The sequence below is a fragment of the Poecilia reticulata genome, chromosome 5 (genome assembly GCF_904066995.2).
Source record: "Poecilia reticulata chromosome 5, P_reticulata-male-v2, whole genome shotgun sequence".
In the NCBI taxonomy this organism is placed as follows: domain Eukaryota; kingdom Metazoa; phylum Chordata; class Actinopteri; order Cyprinodontiformes; family Poeciliidae; genus Poecilia; species Poecilia reticulata.
This window is the reverse complement of record NC_088834.1, coordinates 21,917,050-21,937,196: the sequence shown is the minus strand read 5'-3', so window position 1 is coordinate 21,937,196 and position 20,147 is coordinate 21,917,050. Positions and strand designations below refer to the sequence as shown.

Genomic DNA, 20,147 nt, shown 5'->3' with positions numbered 1-20,147 from the left:
GTGCATCTCCCTGAAACTATTTCAGGTCCCCCCGACCAACCCCCAATATCCAAGGTGAATGTTATCTTCTTATTTGTCAGACAGGAAAGGAAAAATGTTCGCCCCCAGCCCCCCTCCTGAGAGTAACAAGCCAGTGTGTTGCAATCATGAACCCCTGGCTTCGCAGCTGCACGCGGCACCCGCTGTCAAGAGGAAAGTGCCCTTGAGTTGCATACAGATTTCTTAAAAAGCTACAAACAGAGAGTGATCAGTCACACGCTCTGGAAACACGTTCATCTCCATCAGTCAGTTTCCTCTTTTCACAGCATGTCTTGTGCATTTTTTTTTAACATTTCTCATTCAATTTCTAAAACATTTCTAAAACAATAACATCAGTAATTAACCCAATGAGTGCGCAGAGAGCGTATTTAGTAAGCGTAGTTTGTTTCTGGGGAGAGCAGGAACAGGTGGCGTTTGGGTGTGGACAATAACCACGGTCCATCCCTCGTCTCTTTGTTCTGTTAACGGAAATTGTTTTCAGCCACTTCACTTCCTATGGCTGAAAATAATTGTCGTAGCATTTATAACTACAACAATTAAATATGATTCCACCTATCTTTCCACTAAAATGTTAAGCTGCCATTTAAGTGACGGGCACTAATCCTCTGAGACGACATTCTCCTCCCCTAAAATCATATTCCCATTTAGCCTCATTGTTTTCATCAATGAACACCTCCTTCTGTCCATTTCACTATCAGTCTGCCTCCTGGCTCTCTGTCCATAAGACACTTTTCTTAGCTGACAATTCAGCTCATAAAAAAGATGGGAGTCCCAACCAGAGGACTAAGCTGCACTTAAAAGTCAGAATTTGTTCAACAGGATTCAGGCCTCATCCCTGCTGAATTCTCAAACGAGTGTTCAGACTCAATTAAAAGAGCCTGAAGTAAATGATTCTCATAAAAAAAACACACACACACACACACACACGTTGCATGCACTAGCTTCAACACAAATAACAAGCCAAGCCAAACACTAGTATCCTATGTGCAGCAAACAAAGACGCCTTCACCGCTTCCCCTGAGCCAGCCCCGCCGCCCCTCCCTACACACAACAAACATCACACTCATTCCCTGAAAAAAAAAAGAAAAAAAGAAAAAGCATTTGACTGCACCGACGGTCGGCTGATGAGACAAAGAGACTAAACATGATGCTGGAAATAATGACAACAGACATGGTGACCGACACCTATTAAACATCAGCAGGGAAAATCTGCCAAAGAACACAAGCGACTTCAAGAAGTCACCAAAATCACGCCCGACTATAAAACCCAAAGCTTAAAGTTTCTATTTGTTGGATTATGACTTATGGAAATAACACCATTTTATTATTTATTGAGCATTAAAAGAGGGAGGCACATTTTACCCCCCAAAAAAGTCATGTGGCAGAGCCCAGCATATTTAAACTGCTTGAACATTTTCACCTTTTGTCTTGTAACCTCAGTGTGTTTACAGTAGAATTTTTGTAACAGACCACTAAACAAAAAAAAAAAAGGAAAAAGAAAAAAGTTAAATAAAAATATGAAAAGTGTGGTGTGCATTTGTCTGAGCCCAGACGTACAAATTGGTTGCAGAATCAGGACTTTTGCGACATATGACAGATTTCCTTTAAAGCCTTCGATCTATTCACAGTCAATCACAAAATTATTCGCACTCACTGCAGACTTAAATATGAAATCATTTTCACTCAACCAAGAAATTTGTTTCTCACTGGAGGCGAGACAAAAGCAAATATGGCGTATCCTTTTTTTCAATGATCAATGCAAACATATTTATTGCAACTGAAGAAGTCAAACTTTACACTTATCTTATACCTATATCATTAATATTAGCGGACTAGCTTTTTGCACATTTCCCATGATATTTTAAGGATTTATATTTGATGATGATATTTGGTCTTCGAATCTTTAGACTACACCACAGATTCTTTACCAGAACCAAACCAGGACTGAGCCACTTAAATAAGTTAATATTTCCTACAGTATGAAGACAGATGTTGGTAAAATTGAAATATTATTTATTATGCATGCTGCACATATTGGAGATAACTATTCTTTAAGCCTGATGCTGAGACCTCCATGTCTCCATGTTTAATGTGATGTGTACTGCTATTTTTAAATTTTTTTTTTTTTTACACATGTAGCGTTTTCTACACATGCCAATGTTTGATACTGGTTTTACCTGAGCAGAGCAACTTTTTCCACATGTCCTCTGGATGACTGGTGGAAAACTACAAGAGTATGGTGAATTCAAACTTCCCTGCCTGCATTTTATTCGCTGTAGTTGTAATTCACCAAAACATGAAGGCAAACTGACATTTAGAGAGAAAACACAGCATCTGTTTCCCACCAGCTGTCAGACCACCTACCACTTGTCCCCACTAAAATACAACATTCACCCCAAACATGAGTCATCTTTGTTATCACTGCTCATTAGAAGCCATTCTGTAAATCATTATTTTTGTAAACAAAACATTTCCAAATATTTCTAGTAATAAACTAAAGTCTTGGATGAGAAAAAGTCTTTTTCTGTCATTCCGGAGTGCATTCCAGCTGCAGGCCAACGGCGAAGTGAGCTGGAAAACTTTCCCTGCATGGAGTGTGAAACAGACAGAAACCATTTTCCTCTGATGTACTATAACCACAGCTAAGGCCAGGTGGAACTATTTTTTTTTTCCCTTGGAAATTACAATTTCTCTGCTTTCCAAAAGGAATGAGGAGGGGGGCCGCTAAACGGGGTTTCACAGGAAGTCGCTCCACTGACTTAGAAAAATACAACCTGAGTTACATCATTGTAAAGTGAAATTTATTGCTTTGTCAGCAGAAACGTTTTACAACTCAAACATGTCACTGTACTGATTTCTTTAAAACTGCAGTTTCACGGTAAACAGATGCCGAATTTTGGGGGGATTTTTTTTGCTCCCCTCTTCCTCCTAACCCTGAGTGGTGACACATTTCTGCATATTTGTAGAACTATTTCGTCAGCAAAATATTTAGACATTTCTGTATTTATTTAGCAAGAGCAAATGAGTGGAAGAATGCAGTTCTCATTCTTCACTGCAAACTCGCAAGTCCATACTTATCCAGGATATTTTGAACCTGACAAAGAAAACAAGTCGGACGCCAGAGCACTGTATCCTCTGACTGCAGCACGATCATAGTATGTGGACTTACGTGGTTGGACTATTTGAGTCCAAACGCAAATTCTTAATGTGAATCCACTGGTTCATTACTCGAATGCATCTGACGTATTTGCTCTCCATCCCAAATTAGGTTTTGAGGAAGATTTCAAAAGACAAAGTGACGACAAGATCACAAAACCGGCTGAAACACCCTCTGACTCTGAAACCAGCATGTGACGCGAGTTAAGAAACTGTAAAGAAAGAGAGCCAGCAGAGCTCTCTCACAAAAGAATGCGCTCGACAGGAAGCTTAAAAAAAGGACAGCATTAAAGTGGGACCGCGCGCTCATCCCAATCCCTAACCTCTTTAACCTTCAATGATCTCCCAGCGGGGTGGAAGCACCAGCAGCACAGGGTGCGTGCACACAGATGCAGCCTGCATGTGAAAAGCAGAGGAGGAAGACCCCCTCCCCAGCCCCCAACCCCACCCTGTGACATTTAAGCACTTTGTTCCCAGGACTCATTTTTTCTTTTGTGCTTCTGTTCTTTTCAATATCACAGAAACAATTATAAATTAAGCTGACCCAGAAGACATTTAAGACAGCAACTAGAAATTGTGCATCCTAGACCGAGTCCAACATAATGAACGTAGCATCTTGGTTCTCTGTATTCTGATTAATCAGTTACTTCTTTTTGCTTATGTACAAAGACGATTTCTTGTGAGCTGATAAATGAACAGTAGAAGGATGCAGTTGCTACAGCCGGAGATTATTCTAGAGTTTATAAATTGCTGCATTCTGTGCTGTTTTTAACATAGATGGGATGAGTCAGTCCTCCCACTCTGCAGCTTGTATCTTGGATGAAGAGAAATTTGCACAAAAAAAAAAAACGAAAAAAAAATCCCAATTAATATGAGTTTCCAGTTGCTTCGCAGAAGCGACGTGTTCTCACTGTGTAGTGCACTCAATATCCTCACAATACAGAGATGAGTCAACAGTATCAAACGATATTATGATCTTGTTATTTGATGACTAACCAGGACACGCATCACAACCCCCACATGCCTGGAAGCGGGGAGCCAAAACCAGGAGAGAATCAGAACGAAAGTCAACGTTGTCCCTTTTGACATTATCCGTTTCCGGCGAAACAAGATTTCCTTGACTCCGCGCGGTGAGACGGGAGGAAGAAGAGCTCATTGCCGAAAGTGAAAGGCGACAGATGAGATTACGTCTTTAATCCGTTGCTGACAAAAGAACCTGTACACCAACTATTCTACTCTACACAGAATCTGGAGATTTCCGAGGGCAGCTGGATTTTAATAAGTGGTGTCAGAGTAAATAGGGGGTCGAATACAAATGCACGCCTGGTCTACCAGCTATATCCATACTGTGAAGAAAAAAAAAGCTACATTTAATTACAACGTGGAAAATAAACCTACATGCCATTTGAACCAGTAAATAGATGTCCCATTGCAAGTCATGCAGCGTGTAATGATCTGCTCCCTGTCCCTTGTGTGTTTGGCCGGTGGCAGGGAGCTTGCCTGCAGCTGTGGTACCACGATTTGACTCAATCCCAATAAATTGCATTGCAGTTAGTGGCAGCAACAGGAAAAAACAAAACAAAACAAAAAACTGAAGAGTTCATCACAGGAAGTAGAGGCTATGCCTAAATCTGGTGTGTGAAAAGCTCACATATCATTACGGTTATTATCATTACACCATTTGGATAAAGAGACAGATTTACAGGTAGGCTTAACATGCATTCCTCGAGTCTTGCTGAGCATAATAGAGACACTGTGTCTGCCACAAGATGCAGGGTATGACATATTTCTTAAAGAATGTCTGGCACTGATACGGCCTGCCGTTCGAGTTACCCCTGAAACCCTAAACCACACCTATAAGCGTACGCCAACAGAAGCACAGCGCTTACACACAAACACACACCTGGTTGACTGTCAAGGTCAGAAGTGTGATCAGACACAGCAAATGCAGGAACATCCGATGAGACCATGCAGAGGCTGTTCTGAGCCAATGTTTATTTTGACTTTCTCCATTAACTATGTGCTAACAAATTCCCCACAAAAGAGTTTTCTGGTTTAAATAAGCTTTTGAAGGCACAGGTGATAATTGATATGTTGATTTAAATTTGGTTTTATGAATAAAAACCTGAAAATCAGGGCCTGCTTTTATATTCAGCCCCCTGGACTCTGAAATCCCCAATGAAAGCCCAGTAAAAATGGATGTCACCTGCTCAGCCAGCCGAGTCTGTCTGTGTGTAGCGAAGCCTCAATAAATGCTGCTGTTCTGCAATGACCGAAGACGTTTGTTGGAGAGGATTGGTGATTAAATCAACGCAAATTTACATTAAAAAAAACATTTTCCCTAGCTTTTAAACACTGAGCAATGTTCAATAAATAAGAAAAAATTGAAAATGAATATCTAGATGGAAATCTAGAATATCTAGATGGAAATCTAGATATGGTTGTCCCCCTAAACCGATAACATTAGTCGTGTACTCCACAAATGTGGCTTTTATGGAAGAGTGGCATTAAGAAAACCATTGCAAAAACGTTTACTATGTGTCAAATGCAAAAAAAACCCCTAAAATATAGCACATTTTATATCACTAAACACATCATGTCCATGTTCAAACATGCTGATGGCAGAATCAGGCTGTGGGAATACTTCTCATGGAAGGTTGTCAGAGTTGATGGGAAGATATATGAAGATAAAAACAGCGCAATCCCGGAAGGAAAAAACTTCTTAAGAGGTTCACTTTCCAACAGGACAACATCCATAAAGACACAGAGAGCAACGAGGAAATAGTTTAAATCAAAACAAAACAATGTACTAGAAAAGTCCAGTCAAAGTCAACACCTTAATCCAACCAAGAGTCTGTGGCAGGACTTTAAAATCGGTTTTTATTAGACTCACTTTACTCATAGCATGATAAACTGCAAAAATGTTCAATGGGTTTGATTCCTTTTGCAAGGAAACCTGATTGATCCGTGCCGCCATGCAGGTTATCAATAGTGTACAGGTTTAGCAAGTGTAAAACTGTAAGAAAGAGTCTGCTAATATGGAATATGATCCGTTACCCCACATTGAGAAAGCAGCAAATTTTTTTCTCTCAATCATAGAGTTTATATGCGACGCTGCGTGCACGTCTGAGAGCAATCTCTCTTAACATGTGGAGGTAAAGAGATTGCGCCTTGAAGCCAGCTGTGCACCAGAACAAAGAAGCAAGCTTTGCACAACAGCCAGATCTCGCTCTGTTGTCTTTGGCAGCGCTGGCTGAACATGAGGGGAATAAGACTCCTGCTGACACCGCAGTCAGATCTGCCAAACAGGAAACAACCACAGATTTACACTTCCATCCATCTAAGAGGGGTCCATCAACGTCGAACACTCACTGAGGTCTGGCGGTGTACAACACGCTCACGCAAAATCGATCACATGTTGGCCAAAAACTGGCTTTAAGTCTGGTTTGACTTAATGTGGAATACTGATGTACAGTTTATGAATATATGCGGGGCTCTTATTGCACGCAAGTGTCACACAACATTACAATAAAGAAAGCCTGGTGAAAACTAAAAACTTTAAAATGATTTAACGGCTATAATAAATCAGCTCCACATGCTGCATTGGGATTAGTTTGTAGTGCGTGTACTTGTATGGTTTTCTTCTTTATATTTATTGATGGGGGGAAAAAGGTCAAATTAGCTCCACAATGTCAAATTTTTCAGGGCCATCCAGACCAACATGAAGCCTACCATTAAAACCAGTGAATACCAGTGGTTGTAGAACCTCACATAAATATAAAATTAAAGCTGAAAAGAATAATAGTTTGAAAAATACAAAATAAAACCACAATTTGTTGTACTTGACTTGAACTAAGGCCAGTTATAAGTACTCACTGAGTATGTGTATTATTTGGAAATTCACTAAAGGTTTTGCTGATGACCATTATCTCAGGAAACTCCAAAATTCCTGATTGGATAAAAAAACCATAGTGTGACTAACTTGAGTAAAGCAACAACATTTGTATCTTTTAGAAAATGGACCCGGGTATAGAGTTATTTTTCCATTTTTTTCTATAAATCATACTATTTCCACAGCCAAAACAAGACAATTTTATGTCTTAAGGTACACGCTTACTTGGGTGAGCTGAAAACTTTAGTACAATCAGTAAAAAAAACTTAATGAAAACTTTAAAAAAAACTTAAATTATTGATGACAGACTGTAGGTATGGTTTCCTACACAGTTAAAAATGTGATTATGATTCACTGGAGATATTTTACCCTGTGACAGATGAGTGACTTTTCACACGCTGATAGAGAATATTTTGAGACAGCAGGGGGAAGTTTTATGACAGTGGTTGCTTGAGGCAATATTGAAGCTGAGAACCGAAGACAAAACTGAATACCGAATAATTCAGTCTTCAACATACAGAAAATACATCTGTTTGTCTATTAAATGCACTATAAACAAAACTACGAGTTTTGAATACAGATTGTGATATTTGGGACTATGTCTGTTGAAAAAGACTTACCTTGTTCTTTGGGATTATCAAGTTTCTTTGGAAAATGTGAAATGGGCTTTTGTTAGCAGTTTTGGCTGAGGAAGAGACTTTTTTTTTATTATGTTAAATTATGTACACTGACTTTTACAGAGCCAAATGAGGCCTGCAGTGCTTCAGATGTTGTTTTGGGTTCATTCAGGAAACCGACCATTGCTGGGAAGGTTCACATGTTCCATGTTTTCCTAATTTGTGGATAAATTATGGCACATTGAAATCCCAGTCTCGGAAGAAGCTTTGTCAGCTATTCCAGATTGATAGATGTCAATCAATTTACTTTTCATTTGTTCTCACACTTGCATTGATTTGGACTTACAGTGTTGCTCTTTGAGCTCTTTTAGGCTGGGTGTGGCTAGTGAAGTTAAACTCATCTCCCCCATCCCGCAAGGGGAAAAAAAATGGTTAATCGATCAATTTATGATTTACAATAAAGTTTTCTACACAAGGCCCAGTTAATTTGGTTATCTTTTTTGCCACTAATGAATAAAACCATCATTTGAAGTCTGCATTTTGTATTTACTGAGGTTAACCTGGTCTAATATTAGCATCTGTTGGATGATCTGATGTGAGCGTGACAAAGCAGCAAAAGCAGAACTCTGTAAATGAGGGGAAATACTTCTATAAGTTTCTATAAACATCTAATGTTCTGTTTCCTTGGAGTATAAACATAACATGTCACACATGTCCATTTCTTTTAGCTGCTAGTCGATGTGGCAGGTGAGGACCCGATCCCTCTTTCTGTTCGCTCTAACCTTGAAGTGTCGCAGAAACCTTTCTTCTCGTATGAACTGCAGTGAAAGTAATGCCTTTATTCAGTTTAATAGCCTCTGATGCAAAACAAACCACCAGTTACATTCACTGAGAAATTTCTAGTTCTGCTCATTTCATGTTGCGTTTAAAACGAGCACTGGCATAGCCAAAGAAGCTTCCTGTTCAGCTCGCTACATCTGTCTGCTCCACACTGCCATATGTGTGTGCGATTACACGCTGTAATTCCTGGTATACCACAGCCGTGCCTTAATATGTATATTTAACATGGCCATCCTTCTTCCTTCCTGCTCCCAGACATAATGTCCATTATCGAGCCGTGACTGCGGTTCTGCTCTTCTGATTTCTTCCAGTTGTACGCAGTGGGGCAATCCAGCCAATAAATGGGAGGAAGCACTCTGATTTTTGTGTTTTTTTTTTGTTTTTTTTTGTTTGACCGGACGCACGTGTGAGGGACTTTGAGGGGGTGGGACAGATGGATCCAAGAAAGTGTGGGACTGCTGACACAGCAGATGGGAATGTTTTCCTTTGGGTTTGGAGAATTCCGTAGAGATCTAAAGGCGGGATAACAGGAGAAGGATTGGGAGTGGGAATCCATCAGTTTCTAAGGGAGCAATCAGCAGTGCTGTCTCCTCTTGTGTCTCAGAAGAAGATAAGCTTGTCAATGGCATTTTAGGCTAAGCGCTGCAGGGGTGTCTGGATTCAGTGAGGATTGGTGTCTGGTGGGCTGCCAAACAAACGCCTGCATTAGCAGCCCGTCATGAAACATTCAGTGATGGATGTAAGACAGAAAAGCTAGAATAGCAGAGGGGGGGAAAAAAAGAAGATGAAATAAGTCACAAAAACCCAAAAGAAGTCAGTTAACAGCGGTGTTTAGTAAACGCCCTCAAAATTCACGTCGCCGGTCCAGAAAATCTGACGCAAATTGGTTTAGCCTCCTCCATATGGCACCAGATACCGTCGAAGGCAAAAGGAACGTGGGTGGAGGAGGACGCAGGAGCGCCGAGGAGTGGATGAGTAAACAGGAAGAACAAACAACACATTAAAGATGAAAAATAACAGAAAATTGTGGCTCATGAAAATTAGAAGTGTTCAGGGAAACACAAAGGCAGAGAAAGTTGGGCTAAATCTGAACCAGATGCCTAGGTGGATCCCAGATGTGCGCGAGCAAGAGGCAGCGCACACGATTCCTTCTGTCTGTTTCGCATGCCGATGAGTCAGATGACTTCTTCATTGGTCACCTAAAATAGCGGCACCTTCCGTATAACAAGACAAATATCTTCTTCTCCTGCACGTTTAGGTGGACATGCACCGTAAATAATGTAGCTTGTGATGCACAGAGCAAAATATGTCGAAGGATTAGCTTTAAAGGCAATTGATCCTTTTCCATTCTCTGCCCGATTGGCCTTTGTGGTCCACTCCTCTGATTCTTTTTATTTTATTTATTTATTATTCAGCATCTTTCCTTCTCAGGTGTCCTCCCTCCTATAAACATCCTTCTACAATCCATATAAAGTGCAATCTTTTCAGCTAAATGAGGAAAATGTGACCAGTGATGGGAACATAGATCCCTCAACAAGGATATAGGAACAAAGGATCTCATACTTTCTCTCTTTTTTTTTTATTTGTCTTGTAGAGCCAAACCAGTTTTTTTGTATTGTGAGAAGGGCTTGGCAGCACCAGATGATCCCTGCACTGTGAATAAATGACACGCCACTTCTGGCTTACACATTTCTTTTCAGAGAAAGAGAACTGAAAGTATATATTACTAGAGATGGACCAAAAGTCCAAAATGTATTCTTGATTTCAGTATTTGTAAAGCTATAAGTGTCATGATCTGTAGGTTACGATTTTTGTTGTTGGTTTTTGAAGTTGGTACTCTTCTTCAGAAGTGGCTGACATTAAATTAGCTAAATTCGAGTCTTCTTTACTCAGTAGGTACATTCACACTTCAGTGTCGATGTTACCAAGAACCTGGTAGCTGCTAAACTATGTTGACTAACTGATTGTAAAACAATTGGAGACCTGAGGTCGCTGGTCAAGCATAAACTAGTCCAAATTAGGTCTTAGTGCATCTCTCGCCATTAAGTGACATTAATATCACAAGAGAGATGCCTGTTACTAAATACTGTAGACTAGAATCAAAAACAACAAATGAGTCAATGATAATTACTCAGGTTGGGTTGTGTACACACACCAAAACTAGCTAAAATACACTGCAGTAAAAGTTCTATATTTTCTTACAAATAATAACCCGAATTCTGAGTTCATCTTTAATTAAGTCATTTTGACAACTAAAACTAAGACTGCACTGATTTCTTTTACCATGCGTAAGGTGACCTGAAATTCATTAAGGTATAACAGCTTCATGCAGATATGTATATATACAATCATATCTTAAAAGGTTCGTCTAAGTATGTCTTAATAGTCAATGTGACAGTTTCATTAATTACAACAGTGTCTGGTCCTGCAGATTCCTCTCCCTGTGTGATTTCATTACATCTACATGGGGGTGTGAACTCTGCAGAGCTCAAACTTATGTTTAGAAGGCTTAATCTCTGTGAAACTCAAGAAAAGATCTGTCAGCAAAGATTCATCACCCATCGTACAAAGGCATGGGACCAACCCAAAATATAAACAAAAATATGGGTTTGAAATAGGGCTGGGACTTTTAATTAGTTAATGTGGATTAATTAATTACATAAATTTTAACCCAGTTAATCACATTTTTCCTCACATGGCAAGTATTGCGTCAAAAAAAAGATTTGATGGAATGCTTTTGTTGTGTGCAAGTTCTGCAAAAACTAGTTGGTGTATTACTGGAACTATTCAAGCCTAAAATACCGTCTCATTGCAAAACAGCAAGCAGAGACATCGCCATTTGCTAATGTTAGCGTTCACAGTCGATATTTCTAATGAAGTTTTTTTTTTGTTTTTTTTCAAAGAAGTTACATGAGTGATCAGATGTTCCTGAAACACTTCAAAGCTGAATGGGTGTGACACTTTGCACCAATTGAATGGCTCATTAATATTCAGCATTAGTCTTATATAAGGGTATATTTAATGATATAAGCATACATTTGAAGGCTGCAAAGCATTCAGTGTTTCTAAGTGAGAACAGACTGTTACTAAAGATCAATACGTTTGTTAAATGCATAGGTTGCAGAACCGGCAGGGCCAGCAGGACATGTGCCCCACCTAGCAGCACTTGAAAATCACACATATAAAAACACTAAGACAATAAAAACAAAATTGAAGTTCTATTGTCATTTTATTTTATGAAATACCACAGAGGTCCATTAAAAGAAGAAAACACACACCACATTAAATAAGCTTTTGGTTGCTCAAGTTGCTTTCTACGCTGCAGGAAGGAATTCAGACGTCTGGAACTAAATTAGCCTTTCGAACATCAATAATAAACGGGAAACAAGTAAAAAAGTAGCACGACTTGAAGACATGCGCAAGTTTGTTGAATACTGTTAAGTCAAATGCTGGGCTAGTTATCTGTGGACTGGTTATCTGTGTCAACACATGCATGGGTTTCTTTTTGTTAAAAAAAGAAGTTAGAATTTTCTGTGATATTTTTAATTTTAATGAGTTTTTACAGAAAGTGATAGAATGAAATGAGTTTTCTTGGACTGCATGACATATAAAATAACACAGAGCTGTACTTTAGATAGCTGAAAAAAGCTAATGAGTGTTTTTTCAACAAGTTGTTTGGAGAAAAACATTGCCTGATGTGGAAACAGGAGGACCGCCCATCCCTCTTATTAAGGTAGTTGTATTTTAAAACTACAGTTTGCAGCCTATGAGCGACTTGGCCTTTAACCAGCTTTACTGTAGTCATTTGAAGCAACTTATTAACCTTCTAATCCCACATTAATATATGTAGGCACTCTACACTGTGCAGAATGACAGAAGAGAATATTATTCTGCATAATCAGAACTTGAAAATTACCCTGCATTATCAGGTTTAAGAAGCTGATAGTGTGTGAGCTTTAATAGGTTGTGTGTAGGCTGCTTCTTGATTTAATCAGTGTTGGATAATCCTGTTTTATACACGGGTTCCCACACCAAGTCCCCTCTGCCATTACATGCAGCAGAGAATCTGCTGCAGCGTGCATTCAGAGTGACGGCCCACGTGCTGCAGTGATGCTCTCTCATGGACACGACAGCCGAGAAACGGAGGCGAAGGAATGACCGGCAGGGACAAAGAGGACAGGAACACAAACTAGAGAAAAGCAAGTACTCACCACTGAATAATGTAAACAGTTTTTACATTTTTAAATTTTGGTACGAGGCATCTCAGTGAGCACGGTGTATCCCCTGGATGAAAGCAGAATCCCAAGCAGGAAACCCAGGTTTGTGAGCACAGCTGTAATCTGTGCTCTCTCTGCTTCAAAGTAAACAAATGCTTCAACCACCACACAAACCACAGCGGGAGAAAAGGGTCCTCATGAGCAAGACGTGTGGGGAATCGTTCGGCTACTTCCTGCTTATTTTTGCCTCAAATCACTTGGGGACATTCTTAAGAGTACGCTTGAGATATGCAACCATCCATTTCCTAAAATGTTATATATTTTTTTTAACCCGCCTACCTACATTGCTTCCTTCTTTCCGTCCTTACTTCCTTCTCAATATTTATTTCACCTATCTGGTATAAATTCAAAGTGAACTCACAGTGAATTGGCATAAAGGAGCGAGGACTCATGAAAGTTGAGTATGGAGAAACTAGGAGGTTTTAGAATAAATTTTGCAGGGAACCTGCAGGACAGACCTGGTGGTGCAAATTTTTTTTAATCCTTCACGGGAATAATTTTTCACGCTCCTGACATGAAGCGATGAAACTCTCCACTGAAGCTTAGACTTTTACACTCTCAATGGGAGCTGAAATATTTATGTGAACGTATGTGTGCTGGGAAAATTGATATGGTATTTATGGGGCAGCACACCTATGTCATCTTTTAAGTAAAACCTTATCAATAAAAGGAGTTAAGGTCTCTAAGCTGCCAGACATGTTGCTTCTGGTGGTCCAGACAATGTCGATTTTAAAACTGCTATTTAAAAAGCTGTAATTATTCAAAGGCAATATTTATCACTTCAAAACACTTGCAAATTTTCTGGAGTTTAATAAAACATCTAAAATTAATCTATGACAGTGCTTTCCAACCCTGGTCTTCGAGGAACGCTCGTTTTAGACGCTTTCCTGCTTTGCTACGTCTGATTCAGGTGACTGCAGTTCAGCAAACACCTGTCAATTGGAATCACCTGAGCTGAAGCAAAGAAACGCCTAAAAAATGCATGGCAGCGTGCCTTTATGAAAAAAACAAAAATAAAATAATGTGCTTGGCACATAAAAAAGTACGTTGAACCTGAAAATGTGTCATACTGCAGCTTATGACATCCGATTTTGTTTTTTTACAGGTGCTGGAATCAAACAGAAATCCACTTTAAGTGGCTTTAAGGAGATATTGTAAAGCAAATAGGGGTTGTTTGAAACATTTGTGCTGTGCAACAGTAAACAGTAAAAAAAAAAAAAAGACTATAAATATTATAGCCAGTCCATGGTCTAAATACTTAGTCTAAATCCTCAAATCCATTCATTTATTATTCTAGATGACACCGAATGCATCATCTGAGTCAAACCTGACCAGCTTGAAAAAACACGTTTGTCATGACAGTCATCTTAAAGCTTTGCCATAATATTACATATTGAGTCTTCTAGAATTAAACCTGCTGAAATAGATCCTGTGTGTGTGTGTGTGTGTGCGTGCGTGCGTGCGTGCGTGCGTGCGTGCGCGTGCGTGCGTGCGTGTGTGTGGGACCAGATCTAGGCTTTAAACACAGCCTTCCTCTACCTTCAGTGAAAATGATTTTGCCATAACAAACAGAGGCTTTAATATAAATCAGGAGCCTCCACATGCGGAGCGTTACCGACTTCCAGGAAACCAGCCAGGCGCATATTCAGCACTATGTGTGCACATCTGCTGCGTGCACGGGTGCATTAGCAGAAGTGCTCGGGAAAGAGCATCATGACATTATCATCTTAATGCGAGTGGTTTGGGATCTGTCTAAACATTTTGACAAGCCACCGACGCTGCAGACGGGATCTAATGCTGCCGAAGTTCAAAGGTTCACATGCTGCTCCGGAGGACGTCTTGCGCCACGTTCACAAACACACAGTCCCGCCAAGGTCCTTTGGACAACATTAATCAAATTCAACATGTCGATGCGCTTTCTCGGCGCCAATAAATGCAAGGACGTTTCTGCGCCCTTCAATTTCAAACCTCTCCCACCGGCGTGCGCCGCCAACAGCTGTGTGTGAACAGATACGAGTCTCATTCCGTCTCCCTCCCTCAGTGAGACTAATGGACAGGTACTCTCCATCCCTGCCGATGCCAGTGGTCACGCTTTGGAAACGGCAGACCCACTTTCCTGCCCCTGCTTGGAAAACACAGCAGGATGTATATTTTTACACACTTCACACACAGATGACCAAAAAAAAAAAGGATTCACTAAATCAGACCGGCAGCGAGACAGAATGTGTGAAAAAGAAAGATTTGAGGTGATGGTGATAATGATGCAGGTAGGAAATAAATATCCAGACAGTTAAAAGAAACCAGCCTGGCAGACAGACATTTAAAGATGCTTTAATGTGCCAATAAAGGAAGATGTAATATTAAGGTAATGGAGAAAATCTCACATAAAACCACCCAAATGACACAGACAAGTCTTTAGCCAAGTATAATCCAGTAGCGAGTCAGACAAACTGAATTTTCTTTAATTACTATCACATAAAGGCATTCAAGCTACTACAAAAGTAATATTTTCATCACAAACCTTAAGCTTAATACCAGCTGGGTCCCATTTAAAGGCCCCGAGAAAACAGGCAGAGACGAGCTGAAAGTTATAGTTTGTTGTTTAGATCTGTAAACTGTCAGCTGTACACACAGTAAACTAAACAACACCTAGCAGGAGTCGGCAGCTGCCGTCCCACGTTCAGCTTCTCAATTTGTTTTCAGTAATCATTGAACACAGATGGACTGACACACACCTACACACACATGCTGTCATCACTGAGTGGATTTTTTTTTTTTAAAAGCTAAATCTACTACGTTTAAGGTAATTATATAATTTCTATTGGCATCCGGGGTAAAATAAAAAAATATATACATTTAAAATAAATTCATTTTTATCAAAGTACCACAATTTAGACATTTTGCTTGAGTTCTATAACAAGGTGTAGTAAAATGTAGAACTATAGTATAAGAACAGCAGTATATCTTACTACTATGACTAATATGAAGACTTAACAGCTTTTGTCAGCTATTTTTAGCTTTTCATTTATATGAAGTTAAGGAAAATAGCCATTTCCCAGCTTGTGACATCCCACACATATCTGCCTTAAAACTATTATTTCCAGTAATGCAGAAAGAAATACACTTCTTTAGTCTCTGAGAGAAGAACACAGTAAGTTATCTATTTATTATATCAGAATCAAAAAATCAAATCAAAGTTTACTTGTATAGCACCTTTCAGCAGCAAGGCGGTTCGAGGTGCTTTATAAAATAAAAACATAAAAGTACAAAGTTATAAAGAAAACACCATACAAGTCAACAACAGCATCAAAAAGGTTCCTAAAAAGAAAGCCGGAAAAAAAATAGATGTAGGAAACTAAAAGGAGCCAAACCTGCTGTTCATTCAGGCTGTGAGAGCAAGACATTGAGCAGATAACAGGAAGACTATGAAGAATGCAGCTAGAGTTCTCCGTTTTATTCTCTTGAGCTTTCAACCTCTGTTTAATCATAAAATATGCTGAAATTTGGAAATACTGGCAGCCTTTTGGAAACGTGAATGTTAACCATCTACATTCCCTAAAGAATACAAACAGACACTATATTGGAGAACTGCTAGCCACGCAAACTATTTAATTGCTAATACAAGATGCTACAAACGTTATCTGTAATAATTTTGTCTTTGTTGTAAAAATTAGTCCCTTTTTTGCCAGCAGTGCCACTAAATGTAGAGCATGCTGCAGAGTGACGCTCCCCTGACACTTCTTCTTTTGGATCGGAAAGCGACAGAAAAAAAATTACACAAAAACCGATTCTCTTATCTCTGCTGCCCTTCTCCTCCTTCATTCTTAAATCCCCTGCCCTCCTTTTCCCGGCTCTCAGTTGTCTGTCTTTCAGCAGCTGCTGGTCGGCCTCAGCTCCCACCCACCATGTGCGTATTAATAAACTCATCACAAAGATTCAGTCAATGAAATGTCCCAATTTTAACTGTGAATGGCTCAGTCGACGTCTTATATAATGCCGCTTGTTCTTGTCGGCACAATTACGCTTTACAGAAACGTACTACGTAAGTATCGCTGCTGTATTTTAAGCTGGAGTGCAAAATATGAGGACGGTCCTGTGTTTGTGTTGCCCACTTTACGGCCGTTCTGTGCTTACAGTGATAACCGAGACAAAATTTGTCTCGTGCACTTATGTGTTTTACTGACGCACATGGACGGCCTACTCTTAAAAGCGTAGCGCTAAGCTTCTGGGTATCTCAAGCGAAATCATATCACAACGGCTTGGTGACGACAGAACTGAGGGACACAGTTCGAGGAAATCTTTTCAAAACAGAATGAATGCAGCGGATGACTGCTGAATAAGGGGCATGGCACAATAAAGGAAACAGGAACAAAAAGATGCCTGTTATGAGTACGCAATCCTAACTAACGTGTGCCTTGTCTATGGCACACGTACAAGTTCAGACCTGCAGCGTCAGGGTGTATGTGAGCTCTTTAAACTTCACGAGGAGGAAGACAGACAGGACCGGTTTCCCGGTTTCTTTAATTTCGCGTTTCCCCAGAGTGACACGGCGAAGACAAAAGGAGAAAGAAGAAAGTTGGATGAGAGTAAAAATAAATATAGTGGAAAGTTCTGCAGCAGCTGACTTTATTTACCTGGTTGTGTCATGCAGCACTTAAAAACAGGCCGGCTGCTGTTTTTAGAACAAGTATTCCTTTTAAAAAGATTAAAAGATTTATTTTTTTTTTCTGGGATTATGGAGATTTTGTGAAACCATTTTAAGGCCGATCTTAAACTCTTAATGTTCCAGAGTGTCTTCCCTCTCACTGAACTTACTTCCCGAGGTATTTGTTCAACTAAAGACACTCTTTGGACAATTCTGTCTTCGGGCTGTACGTGTTGAGTGTTGAACCACAACATCTGACAAGTGAAGCATTTCTCCTTGGAAGCTGTTTCTTTTTCCATATCTGCACTAGTGATCTTGATTTAGCTCACAGACTGATAAGTTTTTCCAGACTTACAAACAGACTTACAGACTTGAAAAAATGTTGTACAAACTTTTTCTAATTTTGACTACAAACTTTACTGGTTTTTATGCGATAGATCAATTCAAAGCATTATATCATTCTCTAATTATTGTTTGTTGGATTATGCAGAGAGGCCTGTTTTGGCAGTTGTGCCATACTCTTTTCATATTTAGATGATAAACTGAACTAAACTCTATAATCTTGATTTCACCAAATCTTGGGGTATTTTTTTTTATAACCTTATCCTGCTTTAAACTTATTTTTCTGATCTGTCTCATGTGTTCCTTGGTCTCTGTTAAGCTTTTCTTGTTTTCTTGCATTCTCTAATAAATCTGTAAGGCCTTCACAGAACAGCTGCTTTTACACTTAAAAAAAATTGCAACAGGTTTTTAAAAATGTGACTTTTGAAGACCGAGAAGGATTTTGTTCAAGGGTGTTAGAGTAAAAGGGGCCGATTAAAAATGCTTCTCAGATGTTTATTAGCAAAAAATCTGAAAACCGTGCAAGATTTTCCTTACTCTTCACTGTAATGCTCTTCTTTGTGTTGGTCAATCACAAGAAAAGCAGAAAAATTCATGGTTGCACCATGACAAAATCTGAAAAAGTGACGTTTGCCAGCACTGCAGTGTTTTAAAGTGGATATTCAGACAAAAACAGGAAACTGGACTCATAAGACTCTCTTGCTTTATCAGGAGAACAATCATCACATCATAAAAAAATAAATCAAAACTAGGATTTAACTTTATAATAGGACCAAATTATTGTACTTTATTACCATATTACTTATTTAAGGCCTCATAAATGTAAAAGATGTCAGATTGCTCACCAACTTGATTATAATTATGGTACTGTACATGCTCCTGTGATCCAGTGACGCAACCACATCGGTTTCTTTTGGCTTTTGTGGAATTTTCCAAGTACTCTCTTCACAAGAATATGGGAAAGTACAGCAGTAGCGGGAAAACACGGAAGTGCTCTGCTTCTTTCCTTGAACAGCTGTCTGAGTCATCCATAAACACTTAAGAAAGACTTAAGCAGCAGGTTGCTGCCTCCCAAATTTGCTCTATAGTTTGCAAGTCACAAAACAAGAAAGCAAGTGGTAACAACTGCTGGAGATCAAGAGAGCAAACCGGCACCAGATGCTGATGAGCAGAGATAAAAGATGGAGGGAAAAATGCAACAAAGCAGTGTGATCTGGAAAAAAAAATCTTTTCAGGAAGAACTGATGTATCTGGGGATAAACTGGAGCTACATGGCCTGTACGGTTCTCCACATTTTCCCCGCTGGACCCCACAGACTGGCACATGGATCGAGACAGCCGGGAGTGATGGAGGTGAACATCTGGATGTGTGCCTGGCTGCTAGATGAGCTCCGTTCCCGCTGCCTCTTTCTGCCTGGCCGCCAGTGCTGCCGCTGCCAGGGCATCTACCTTTCCTTCAAACAATTCAGACTTAACACAGTTTGTGACCGCAACCTTCAGCTTGAACAAGACGAAAGGACTGCACCCACACCGTACCACGCTGCAACGCTCTCACACAGCAGGATCTGCTCATGCTGTCACAATGAATGAGTCCCACGTAATCACAGCATTATATACAGGCTGAAGGAGAGTCACTGTAATTTGATTTTGCATGCAAGCAACATGGATCCTGTCTGCGTCTGGCCATACCCTCTCATAAATTCTGAGCTAATTAACCCACATTCAAACAACAGACCACAGAAGACACCACAGCCACTGAGAGCATTCCAACAAAAGCATCTTAAGTTAATATAAATTCTGCATGGTCTTATTTGACGTTTTCAGCCAAGGCCTGAAAATCTGATCAGAAGGACACAGACATATGGACAGAAGAAACGCCATCTTATTGTTGCACATGTGCGAGGCATCTTTTCATTCCGATTGTTGAAAGCACTACATGAAAAAAAAAAAACACGAGTGATATGATGTTTTTTTTTTCTTTCTTTTTTTTTTTTACTCAGTCATACAAAAGAAGGTGTGCCTTTTTTTTTTTTTTTTGCGCACCGCTGAGATGTATCCTGTGATCTGGAGTCTTACCTGAATCTGGGCGAATCTTTTATACATTCTTCAAAGTCCACCGTCATTTTTGCTGTAGTGATCTTGTATTCCCACTTCAATCTGCAAATGTCATTGCCCACGGAGGGATGTCGCTTTGACCGTAAAGGATTGTGACGGGTATATCCCCCCTGACGCGCAGGAGCAGCAGCAGTGTGTCGCTTCTCGCCCGGTGGCACCGTGACACAAAATCCGAGCTGAAGCAATGCGCGGCGCGGCGCGGCAGGAGGAGATACTACTACACTG

General features: G+C 39.9%; 1 protein-coding gene across 4 annotated transcripts in view; it reads right to left on the bottom strand.

Moving 5' to 3' along the window:
- LOC103464920 (arf-GAP with coiled-coil, ANK repeat and PH domain-containing protein 3) overlaps positions 1 to 20,068 on the bottom strand; it is a 56,338-nt gene extending 36,270 nt beyond the window's left edge. For all 4 annotated transcript variants that reach the window (XM_081607285.1, XM_008409330.3, XM_081607286.1 and 1 more), the window contains exon 1: positions 19,884 to 20,068. In XM_081607285.1, the coding sequence (XP_081463411.1) occupies positions 19,884 to 19,930 (47 nt within the window). In that variant the 5' untranslated portion in view covers positions 19,931 to 20,068. The remainder of the gene's footprint in view (positions 1 to 19,883) is intronic.
- Positions 20,069 to 20,147: the final 79 nt, after the last annotated feature.